General features: G+C 42.5%; 1 protein-coding gene across 1 annotated transcript in view; it reads right to left on the bottom strand.

The window, feature by feature from the left end:
* Positions 1-12,332, bottom strand: part of mfn1a (mitofusin 1a) — a 67,849-nt gene that overhangs the window by 16,174 nt on the left and 39,343 nt on the right. The window contains 1 exon segment of the mRNA XM_034183523.1: positions 8,858-8,992. Coding sequence (XP_034039414.1) covers positions 8,858-8,992 — 135 coding nt within the window.

Raw genomic sequence — 12,332 nt, 5'->3', positions numbered from 1 at the left:
CTGAAGCCAGCGTTGGTAGCTGGCCTCCTGGCTGTTCATCTCAGATGGGCCAAGTGCTCTGAAAAATGGCCAAGCTCCGTATCATGCCCCAGCCCACCCTCACAAACACTGTCCATCACCTCCTGCTTGACTCTAGGACAAGCGTCTGCGTTCTCCCGCTGCGCTGCCATAGCGTCTACAGGCTGCTAATACAAGTTAACCGGGTCTGAGCTAGACGCGGCTAAATGCTATCGGCAAGCAAAGCTCTGGTGTTTTACTTCTGACACCAATGTAACGTCCATCCGGATGCTGAAAGGATGATGAAGAATTTCAACAGGCTGCTCTTTATTCTGCAATGAAGTAATGGTTACTGTCAGCCGTAAAAACGCCAGCAACAGCTCACAGTACAGCTCAGCTCAGAACAATGACCTGTGGTCAGTCTCTCCTTTTTCTGATCTCTACCGCTACACCCCCTCCCTCCTTTGATGCTCCAGACAGCCAATAAAAATAGAGAACACTCAACAGAAACATTATAACAGGAACATTATTGCAGGGTCACTATACTATATGACAAAGAAGTTATATTAACACACAAACAAAAGTGTTTGCTGGTAACACCAGGAAGTGACGTCACCACGCTAACATCTACAACATCATACCATAAAAATAGGAATGTTGATCCCTGTGGGCTTTTACAAGGATGACATCATAAATCAAATCAATTTTATTTATATAGCGCCAAATCACAACAAACAGTTGCCCCAAGGTGCTTTATATTGTAAGGCAAAGCCATACAATAATTACAGAAAAACGCCAACGATCAAAACGACCCCCTATATGCAAGCACTTGGCAACAGTGGGAAGGAAAAACTCCCTTTTAACAGGAAGAAACCTCCAGCAGAACCAGGCTCAGGGAGGGGCAGTCTTCTGCTGGGACTGGTTGGGGCTGAGGGAGAGAACCAGGAAAAAGACATGCTGTGGAGGGGAGCAGAGATCGATCACTAATGATTAAATGCAGAGTGGTGCATACAGAGCAAAAAGAGAAAGAAACACTCAGTGCATCATGGGAACCCCCCAGCAGTCTAAGTCTATAGCAGCATAACTAAGGGATGGTTCAATCAATCAATCAATCAACTTTTTTCTTGTATAGCGCCAAATCACAACAAACAGTTGCCCCAAGGCGCTCCACATTGCAAGGCAAGGCCATACAATAATTATGAAACACAGTCTACGTCTAAAGCAACATAACCAAGGGATGGTCCAGGGTCACCTGATCCAGCCCTAACTATAAGCCTTAGCGAAAAGGAAAGTTTTAAGCCTAATCTTAAAAGTAGAGAGGGTATCTCTCTCCCTGATCTGAATTGGGAGCTGGTTCCACAGGAGAGGAGCCTGAAAGCTGAAGGCTCTGCCTCCCATTCTACTCTTACAAACCCTAGGAACTACAAGTAAGCCCGCAGTCTGAGAGCGAAGCGCTCTAATGGGGTAATATGGTACTATGAGGTCCCTAAGATAAGATGGGACCTGATTATTCAAAACCTTATAAGTAAGAAGAAGAATTTTAAATTCTATTCTAGCATTAACAGGAAGCCAATGAAGGGAGGCCAACACGGGTGAGATATGCTCTCTCCTGCTAGTCCCCGTCAGTACTCTAGCTGCAGCATTCTGAACCAACTGAAGGCTTTTTAGGGAACTTTTAGGACAACCTGATAATAATGAATTACAATAGTCCAGCCTAGAGGAAATAAATGCATGAATTAGTTTTTCAGCATCACTCTGAGACAAGACCTTTCTGATTTTAGAGATATTGCGTAAATGCAAAAAGGCAGTCCTACATATTTGTTTAATATGCGCTTTGAATGACATATCCTGATCAAAAATAACTCCAAGATTTCTCACAGTATTACTAGAGATCAGGGAAATGCCATCCAGAGTAACGATCTGGTTAGACACCATGCTTCTAAGATTTGTGGGGCCAAGTACAATAACTTCAGTTTTATCTGAGTTTAAAAGCAGGAAATTAGAGGTCATCCATGTCTTTGTCTGTAAGACAATCCTGCAGTTTAGCTAATTGGTGCGTATCCTCTGGCTTCATGGATAGATAAAGCTGGGTATCATCTGCGTAACAATGAAAATTTAAGCAATACCGTCTAATAATACTGCCCAAGGGAAGCATGTATAAAGTGAATAAAATTGGTCCTAGCACAGAACCTTGTGGAACTCCATAATTAACTTTAGTCTGTGAAGAAGATTCCCCATTTACATGAACAAACTGTAATCTATTAGACAAATATGATTCAAACCACCGCAGCGCAATGCCTTTAATACCTATGACATGCTCTAATCTCTGTAATAAAATTTTATGGTCAACAGTATCAAAAGCAGCACTGAGGTCCAACAGAACAAGCACAGAGATAAGTCCACTGTCCGAAGCCATAAGAAGATCATTTGTAACCTTCACTAATGCTGTTTCTGTACTATGATGAATTCTAAAACCTGACTGAAACTCTTCAAATAGACCATTCCAATGCAGGTGATCAGTTAGCTGTTTTACAACTACCCTCTCAAGAATCTTTGAGAGAAAAGGAAGGTTGGAGATTGGCCTATAATTAGCTAAGATAGCTGGGTCAAGTGATGGCTTTTTAAGTAATGGTTTAATTACTGCCACCTTAAAGGCCTGTGGTACATAACCAACTAACAAAGATAGATTGATCATATTTAAGATTGAAGCATTAAATAATGGTAGGACTTCCTTGAGCAGCCTGGCAGGAATGGGGTCTAATAAGCATGTTGATGGTTTGGATGAAGTAACTAATGAAAATAACTCAGACAGAACAATCGGAGAGAAAGAGTCTAACCAAATACCGGCATCACTGAAAGCAGCCAAAGATAACGATACATCTTTGGGATGGTTATGAGTAATTTTTTCTCTAATAGTCAAAATTTTGTTAGCAAAGAAAGTCATGAAGTCATTACTAGTTAAAGTTAATGGAATACTCAGCTCAATAGAGCTCTGACTCTTTGTCAGCCTGGCTACAGTGCTGAAAAGAAACCTGGGGTTGTTCTTATTTTCTTCAATTAGTGATGAGTAGAAAGATGTCCTAGCTTCACGAAGGGCTTTCTTATAGAGCAACAAACTCTTTTTCCAGGCTAAGTGAAGATCTTCTAAATTAGTGAGACGCCATTTCCTCTCCAACTTACGGGTTATCTGCTTTAAGCTACGAGTTTGTGAGTTATACCACGGAGTCAGACACTTCTGATTTAAAGCTCTCTTTTTCAGAGGAGCTACAGCATCCAAAGTTGTCTTCAATGAGGATGTAAAACTATTGACAAGATACTCTAACTCCCTTACAGAGTTTAGGTAGCTACTCTGCTCTGTGTTGGTATATGACATTAGAGAACATAAAGAAGGAATCATATCCTTAAACCTAGTTACAGCGCTTTCTGAAAGACTTCTAGTGTAATGAAACTTATTCCCCACTGCAGGGTAGTCCATCAGGGTAAATGTAAATGTTGTTAAAAAATGATCAGACAAAAGGGAGTTTTCAGGGAATACTGTTAAGTCTTCTATTTCCATACCATAAGTCAGAACAAGATCTAAAATATGATTAAAGTGGTGGGTGGACTCATTTACTTTTTGAGCAAAGCCGATAGAGTCTAATAATAGATTAAATGCAGTGTTGAGGCTGTCATTCTCAGCATCTGTGTGGATGTTAAAATCGCCCACTATAATTATCTTATCTGAGCTAAGCACTAAGTCAGACAAAAGGTCTGAAAATTCACAGAGAAACTCACAGTAACGACCAGGTGGACGATAGATAATAACAAATAAAACTGGTTTTTGGGACTTCCAATTTGGATGGACAAGACTAAGAGACAAGCTTTCAAATGAATTAAAGCTCTGTCTAGGTTTTTGATTAATTAATAAGCTGGAATGGAAGATTGCTGCTAATCCTCCGCCCCGGCCCGTGCTACGAGCATTCTGACAGTTAGTGTGACTCGGGGGTGTTGACTCATTTAAACTAACATATTCATCCTGCTGTAACCAAGTTTTTGTTAGGCAGAATAAATCAATACGTTGATCAATTATTATATCATTTACCAACAGGGACTTAGAAGAAAGAGACCTAATGTTTAATAGACCACATTTAACTGTTTTAGTCTGTGGTGCAATTGAAGGTGCTATATTATTTTTTCTTTTTGAATTTTTATGCTTAAATAGATTTTTGCTAGTTATTGGTGGCCTGGGAGCAGGCACCGTCTCAGCCTGGCTACAGTGCTGAAAAGAAACATGGGGTTGTTCTTATTTTCTTCAATTAGTGATGAGTAGAAAGATGTCCTAGCATTACGGAGGGCTTTTTTATAGAGCAACAGACTCTTTTTCCAGGCTAAGTGAAGATCTAAATTAGTGAGACGCCATTTCCTCTCCAACTTACGGGTTATCTGCTTTAAGCTGCGAGTTTGTGAGTTATACTGTTATGATTTGAGGCCAGGATCTGAACAAAGGCTGAGATTTCCCAAATAAAGAGCAGTCATGACAAAAGGTTGAATTTTTAAAGAATACCAGGTTTAATGCTGGACTGGTGGCAAGATACAAAAACAGTGGAGGAGCAGGAACAACCAAAATACAAAGTTCACCCACTCAGGTTGTGGGGAGATCGAGGGCGTGAGGAGACAAAGCAAAACTTAAGTTGACAATCTTCCAGGGAGTGCAAAAACCAGAACTGAGTACTTACAAAAAGGGAGCAGTGGAGAACACAGGACATCAGAAAAGGTGAGCAGTCACTTTAACAACAGAATAAGTAGCACGCTGCATGGACAAAGACGAAAAGCAGCACAGGAATCAGCTACCACAGGATAACAGCTACAATGGACCAGCATGGGACATGAACACAGGTGAGGTTAAATACAGAGTCTGATGAGTGAATTAATTCCAGCTGGAAACTCAGAAGTGTGAAGACTAATTTAAGACACTAGATGGCGGCAGAGAACAGAACATACATGACTGAAGAGTGCAAACATGAAGTGACCCAACATACTAATAAGCCTAATGACATAGAAAGGAACAATGACAAACACACAGTGGAAAGACCAAGACACAAGCAACCACAGGAGTGTAGGACAAACTTGGTTGGAAAGAAAGATGAGAGAACAGACAAAACATAATGTAAACAAAGGGCGTGGTCTAACCAGACCGACAGCACTGCACGCTCAGTGAGAAGTACCCAGACACAGAGCGCGCACGTGCACCAGGAACAACACAGAGGAAAGAGGGATAATATGCACACATACGCAGCAAGACAGAAGAGGAGAAAAAGACAAGAAGTGAGGACTGAGCGCCTGAGGAAATCATGTATAACTGCATTCACACACACAGACGTACACATCCACACAGATGAGGGCCAGCATGCATGTCAATGTGGACTAGGAGGGGGGCGTGCCAGGACACATGCGCATATAGCTGAGCACACTAACCAGATGTGCACATACACTTACACACACACACACACACACACACCTGACTCCAACTCCTTCATCCAAATGACAAACCCACAGATTCACAAAGACAGAAGTCATGGACAGAGCAAATACAACAGAAACTTGGACACTGACCATTCAGAAGACAGGACAGACAGACAAGGAAGAAGACAAAATACAAGACCTCAAAAACAACCTGAAGGGACCCTAACATATACCACGGAGTCAGGCACTTCTGATTTAAGGCTCTCTTTTTCAGAGGAGCTACAGCATCCAAAGTTGTCTTCAATGAGGATGTAAAACTATTGATGAGATACTCTATCTCACTTACAGAGTTTAGGTAGCTACTCTGCACTGTGTTGGTATATGGCATTAGAGAACATAAAGAAGGAATCATATCCTTAAACCTAGTTACAGCGCTTTCTGAAAGACTTCTAGTGTAATGAAACTTATTCCCCACTGCTGGGTAGTCCATCAGAGTAAATGTAAATGTTATTAAGAAATGATCAGCCAGAAGGGAGTTTTCAGGGAATACTGTTAAGTCTTCTATTTCCATACCATAAGTCAGAACAAGATCTAAGATATGATTAAAGTGGTGGGTGGACTCATTTACATTTTGAGCCAAGCCAATAGAGTCTAATAATAGATTAAATGCAGTGTTGAGGCTGTCATTCTCAGCATCTGTGTGGATGTTAAAATCGCCCACTATAATTATCTTATCTGAGCTAAGCACTAAGTCAGACAAAAGGTCTGAAAATTCACAGAGAAACTCACAGTAACGACCAGGTGGACGATAGATAATAACAAATAAAACTGTTTTTTGGGACTTCCAATTTGGATGGACAAGACTTAGAGTCAAGCTTTCAAATGAATTAAAGCTCTGTCTGGGTTTTTGATTAATTAATAAGCTGGAGTGGAAGATTGCTGCTAATCCTCCTCCTCGGCCCGTGCTACGAGCATTCTGACAGTTAGTGTGACTCGGGGGTGTTGACTCATTTAAACTAACATATTCATCCTGCTGTAACCAGGTTTCTGTAAGGCAGAATAAATCAATATGTTGATCAATTATTATATCATTTACCAACAGGGACTTAGAAGAGAGAGATCTAATGTTTAATAGACCACATTTAACTGTTTTAGTCTGTGGTGCAGTTGAAGGTGCTATATTATTTTTTCTTTTTGAATTTTTATGCTTAAATAGATTTTTGCTGGTTATTGGTGGTCTGGGAGCAGGCACCGTCTCTACGGGGATGGGGTAATGAGGGGATGGCAGGGGGAGAGAAGCTGCAGAGAGGTGTGTAAGACTACAACTCTGCTTCCTGGTCCCAACCCTGGATAGTCACGGTTTGGAGGATTTAAGAAAATTGGCCAGATTTCTAGAAATGAGAGCTGCTCCATCCAAAGTGGGATGGATGCCGTCTCTCCTAACAAGACCAGGTTTTCCCCAGAAGCTTTGCCAATTATCTATGAAGCCCACGTCATTTTTTGGACACCACTCAGACAGCCAGCAATTCAAGGAGAACATGCGGCTAAACATGTCACTCCCAGTCCGATTGGGGAGGGGCCCAGAGAAAACTACAGAGTCCGACATTGTTTTTGCAAAGTTACACACTGATTCAATGTTACTTTTAGTGACCTCCGATTGGCGTAACCGGGTGTCATTAGTGCCGACGTGAATTACAATCTTACCAAATTTACGCTTAGCCTTAGCCAGCAGTTTCAAATTTCCTTCAATGTCGCCTGCTCTGGCCCCCGGAAGACAACTGACTATGGTTGCTGGTGTCGCTAACTTCACATTTCTCAAAACAGAGTCGCCAATAACCAGAGTTTGTTCCTCGGGGGGGGGGTGTCGCCGAGTGGGGAAAAACGGTTAGAAATGTGAACGGGTTGGCGGTGTACACGGGGCTTCTGTTTAGGGCTACGCTTCCTCCTCACAGTCACCCAGTCGGCCTGCTTTCCCGGCTGCTCGGGATCTGCTGGAAGGGAACTAACAGCGGCTAAGCTACCTTGGTCCGCACCGACTACAGGGGCCGGCTAGCTGTAGAATTTTCCACGGTGTGGAGGCGAGTCTCCAATTCGCCCAGCCTGGCCTCCAAAGCTATGAATAAGCTACACTTATTACAAGTACCATTACTGCTAAAGGAGGCCGAGGAATAACTAAACATTTCACACCCAGAGCAGAAAAGTGCGGGAGAGACAGGAGAAGCCGCCATGCTAAATCGGCTAAGCGCTAGTAGCTGCGCTAAGCTAGCGGATTCCTAAAACACACAAAGTGAATAATGTGTAAATAATTTAGAGGTGATTCAGCAGAGGGAGTGCTTTAGTTAAGGCATGTGAAGATTACACTGTGAAACAAATCGTTATCTAGTTATCTAGATCAATCTAACTGCGCAGATTAAACAGTTAACAGATACAGCAAAACACAGCTGTGCTCTGGAACAGGAAGTGATACAATACCACAGTGAGAGCCAACCACCAGTAGAGGCAAGAGTCAAAAGACAAAACACCAGCACATCAATTACATCATGTAGGGAATGTCAGCCAATCAGCAATCCTGTTTGTGATATTCATGGACAGGATATTGAGGCATAGTCGGGGGAGGAGGGTTTTCATTTTGGTGGGCTCAGTGTCTCATCACTACTTTTTGCAGATGATGTGATCCTATTGGCTTCATCGGCCTGTGACCTCCAACACTCACTGGATCGGTTCGCAGCCGAGTGTGAAGCAGAATGTGGTCTTGTCCCATGTGAAGGAGTTCATGTACCACGGTGTCTTGTTCATGAATGAGGGGACAATGGAACGTGAGCTTGGCCAGAGAATCAGCGCAGCAGGGGCGGTATTGCAGTCACTCGGTTGTACTGTTGTGACAAAAAGGGAGCTGAGCCAAAAGGCAAAGCTCTCGATCTACTGGTCAATCTTCGTTCCTACTCTCACCTATGGTCATGAAGGTTGGGCCATGACCAAACATCTAGATCACAGGTACAAGCATCCGAAATGGGCTTCCCTGGGGGTGGGGGTGGGGGGTGGGGGGGGTGGCTGGTGTCTCCCTTAGAGATGGGGTGAGAAGCCACTGCTCCTTCACATTGAAATGAGCCAGTTGAGGTGGTTCGGGCATCTGGTAAGAATGCCCCCTGGCACGTCCATCTGGGAGGAGACCCCAGGGAAGACACAGGACTAGGTGAACAGATTTTATCTCCACACCGGCCTGGGAATGTCTTGGGATCCCCCAGCCAGATGTGGTCAATGTGGCCTGGGAAATATGGCCTCTCTCAGCCCTCTGGTCAGAGAGAGGGTCCTAATAATCTGGACTAACAAATAGAACTTAGCTCCATCCAAACCTGGAAAAATACACTTTCCAAGAAATCCAAAGCGGTATGACTGCACAGACAGCTGGAGCTCTGACCTGAAAGCCTTGGACCTTCTTTGGGTGTTCTCCAGTTTGTGGATCCTGAAGTTCAGCTGCCGGATGTTTCCTTCTAGCTCAGCTTCACTCAGATCCACCCGCTGGCATAAACGGAGAAATGTTGATGCCAGTTCCCTGAAACAGAGACATACAAAAACTGGTCAGGTTCAGTATTTTCACTACTTATAGATACACACAATCAATAAAATCCTGGATTGTAGTCTTGATCCCGGACCATTACAATTCCAGACAGTGATTCTTCACTCAGCTTCTCAAGAACTGCAGTCACAGTATCACTGAGTCCACAAACATCACAGCATCGTCCACAAACTCAAGAACACTCAAACTGTCCTCACCAAGAAAAACACCTAAACCGTTGATTTTCACTATCCTATCCAGCACCCAGTCCAACACGCAATCCAACAACACCCAGCCCAATACCCTGTCCAGCACCCAGTACAACACCACCTGTGCAGCACTCAGTCCAAGACACAGTCCAACACCCAATCCATGCAAGCCTTGAACAGTGCAGGAGCCAGAACACATCCCTGTGGAACACCAAAATTAATTGTGAAGAGGTCAAAGATCCTTCCCCGGCTCCGTACAGCACTCACAGTACCTGTGTACAGGCTGGATATGACATCCCATTAACTTGAAGCAGATGATCAATAGAATCAAACACTTTAAGAACACCAACACAATGAAGACCTGCAAGTATTCATGCTAGCTTTGAATCAGTATTCGGAGCCCAGACACACTAAATGCAAATGTGAATTTTGTTGTAACCTTGGCTTAAAGGACACCTGGCCACGGATGCCACTAAGCCACGCCCCCTTCACAGCTTTAGCAGCTGCTTTATGTTTGAATTTATTTTATTATTTATTGTAGTATTGAGATTTGGTTTTACTACAAGGTAAAACAGGAATGACTATTGATTTAACTTGAGATGTTGTGAAAACAAAATCTTTAACTTGTGAGATAAAACAGTCTGATTCTGTAGAGCCGTTCAAGTCCAGACTTAAGATGCATCTATTCCCCCTCTCATATAATTAGCACACTGGCACAGTATGGAACTATGCCTCTTACCCTTTAAATTCATTTTATTAGAAATGGAACAGGTCTCGGCTGAATTCTGGGTCTGTTAGTGAAGCTCAGTTCCAGCTGCCGGTGACCACCTCAGTACAACCCCTGGCAATAATTATGGAATCACCGGCCTCGGAGGATGTTCAGTCAGTTGTTTAATTTTGTAGAAAAAAAGCAGATCACAGACATGACACAAAACTAAAGTCATTTCAAATGGCAACTTTCTGGCTTTAAGAAACACTATAAGAAATCAGGAAAAAAAATTGTGGCAGTCAGTAACGGTTACTTTTTTAGACCAAGCAGAGGAAAAAAATATGGAATCACTCAATTCTGAGGAATAAATTATGGAATCACCCTGTAAATTTTCATCCCCAAAACTAACACCTGCATCAAATCAGATCTGCTTGTTAGTCTGCATCTAAAAAGGAGTGATCACACCTTGGAGAGCTGTTGCACCAAGTGGACTGACATGAATCATGGCTCCAACACGAGAGATGTCAATTGAAACAAAGGAGAGGATTATCAAACTCTTAAAAGAGGGTAAATCATCACGCAGTGTTGCAAAAGATGTTGGTTGTTTACAGTCAGCTGTGTCTAAACTCTGGACCAAATACAAACAACAGGGGAAGGTTGTTAAAGGCAAACATACTGGTAGACCAAGGAAGACATCAAAGCATCAAGACAGAAAACTTAAAGAAATATGTCTCAAAAATCAAAAATGCACAACAAAACAAATGAGGAACGAATGGGAGGAAACTGGAGTCAACGTCTGTGACTGAACTGTAAGAAACCGCCTAAAGGAAATGGGATTTACATACAGAAAAGCTAACGAAAGCCATCATTAACACCTAAACAGAAAATAACAAGGTTACAATGGGCTAAGGAAAAGCAATCGTGGACTGTGGATGACTGGATGAAAGTCATATTCAGTGATGAATCTGGAATCTGCCTTACAATATAAAGCGCCTTGGGGCAACTGTTTGTTGTGATTTGGCTCTATATAAATAAAACTGATTGATTGATTGATTGATTGATTGGGCAAGGTGATGATGCTGGAACTTTTGTTTGGTGCCGTTCCAATGAGATTTATAAAGATGACTGCCTGAAGAGAACATGTAAATTTCCACAGTCATTGATGATATGGGGCTGCATGTCAGGTAAAGGCACTGGGGAGATGGCTGTCATTACTTCAAAAATGACTCAAATCTTGGAGTCATTTTTGATCAGGATATGTCATTCAAAGCGCATATTAAACAAATATGTAGGACTGCTTTTTTGCATTTACGCAATATCTCTAAAATTAGAAAGGTCTTGTCTCAGAGTGATGCTGAAAAACTAATTCATGCATTTATTTCCTCTAGGCTGGACTATTGTAATTCATTATTATCAGGTTGTCCTAAAAGTTCCCTAAAAAGCCTTCAGTTAATTCAAAATGCTGCAGCTAGAGTACTGATGGGGACTAGAAGGAGAGAGCATATCTCACCCATATTGGCCTCTCTTCATTGGCTTCCTGTTAATTCTAGAATAGAATTTAAAATTCTTCTTCTTACTTATAAGGTTTTGAATAATCAGGTCCCATCTTATCTTAGGGACCTCATAGTACCATATCACCCCAATAGAGCGCTTCGCTCTCAGACTGCAGGCTTACTTGTAGTTCCTAGGGTTTGTAAGAGTAGAATGGGAGGCAGAGCCTTCAGCTTTCAGGCTCCTCTCCTGTGGAACCAGCTCCCAGTTCAGATCAGGGAGACAGACACCCTCTCTACTTTTAAGATTAGGCTTAAAACTTTCCTTTTTGCTAAAGCTTATAGTTAGGGCTGGATCAGGTGACCCTGAACCATCCCTTAGTTATGCTGCTATAGACGTAGACTGCTGGGGGGTTCCCATGATGCACTGTTTCTTTCTCTTTTTGCTCTGTATGCACCACTCTGCATTTAATCATTAGTGATCGATCTCTGCTCCCCTCCACAGCATGTCTTTTTCCTGGTTCTCTCCCTCAGCCCCAACCAGTCCCAGCAGGGGACTGCCCCTCCCTGAGTCTGGTTCTGCTGGAGGTTTCTTCCTGTTAAAAGGGAGTTTTTCCTTCCCACTGTAGCCAAGTGCTTGCTCACAGGGGGTCGTTTTGACCGTTGGGGTTTTACATAATTATTGTATGGCCTTGCCTTACAATATAAAGCGCCTTGGGGCAACTGTTTGTTGTGATTTGGCGCTATATAAAAAAATTGATTGATTGATTGATTGATTACATCATCAATACATGCACAAGTTTACGTTGATATTTTGGACACTTTTCTTATCCCATCAATTGAAAGGATGTTTGGGGATGATGAAATCATTTTTCAAGATGATAATGCATCTTGCCATAGAGCAAAAACTGTGAAAACATTCCTTGCAA

This window comes from Thalassophryne amazonica, chromosome 12, assembly GCF_902500255.1.
Source record: "Thalassophryne amazonica chromosome 12, fThaAma1.1, whole genome shotgun sequence".
NCBI classification, from domain to species: Eukaryota; Metazoa; Chordata; class Actinopteri; order Batrachoidiformes; family Batrachoididae; genus Thalassophryne; species Thalassophryne amazonica.
This window is presented reverse-complemented; position numbering and strand designations above follow the sequence as displayed.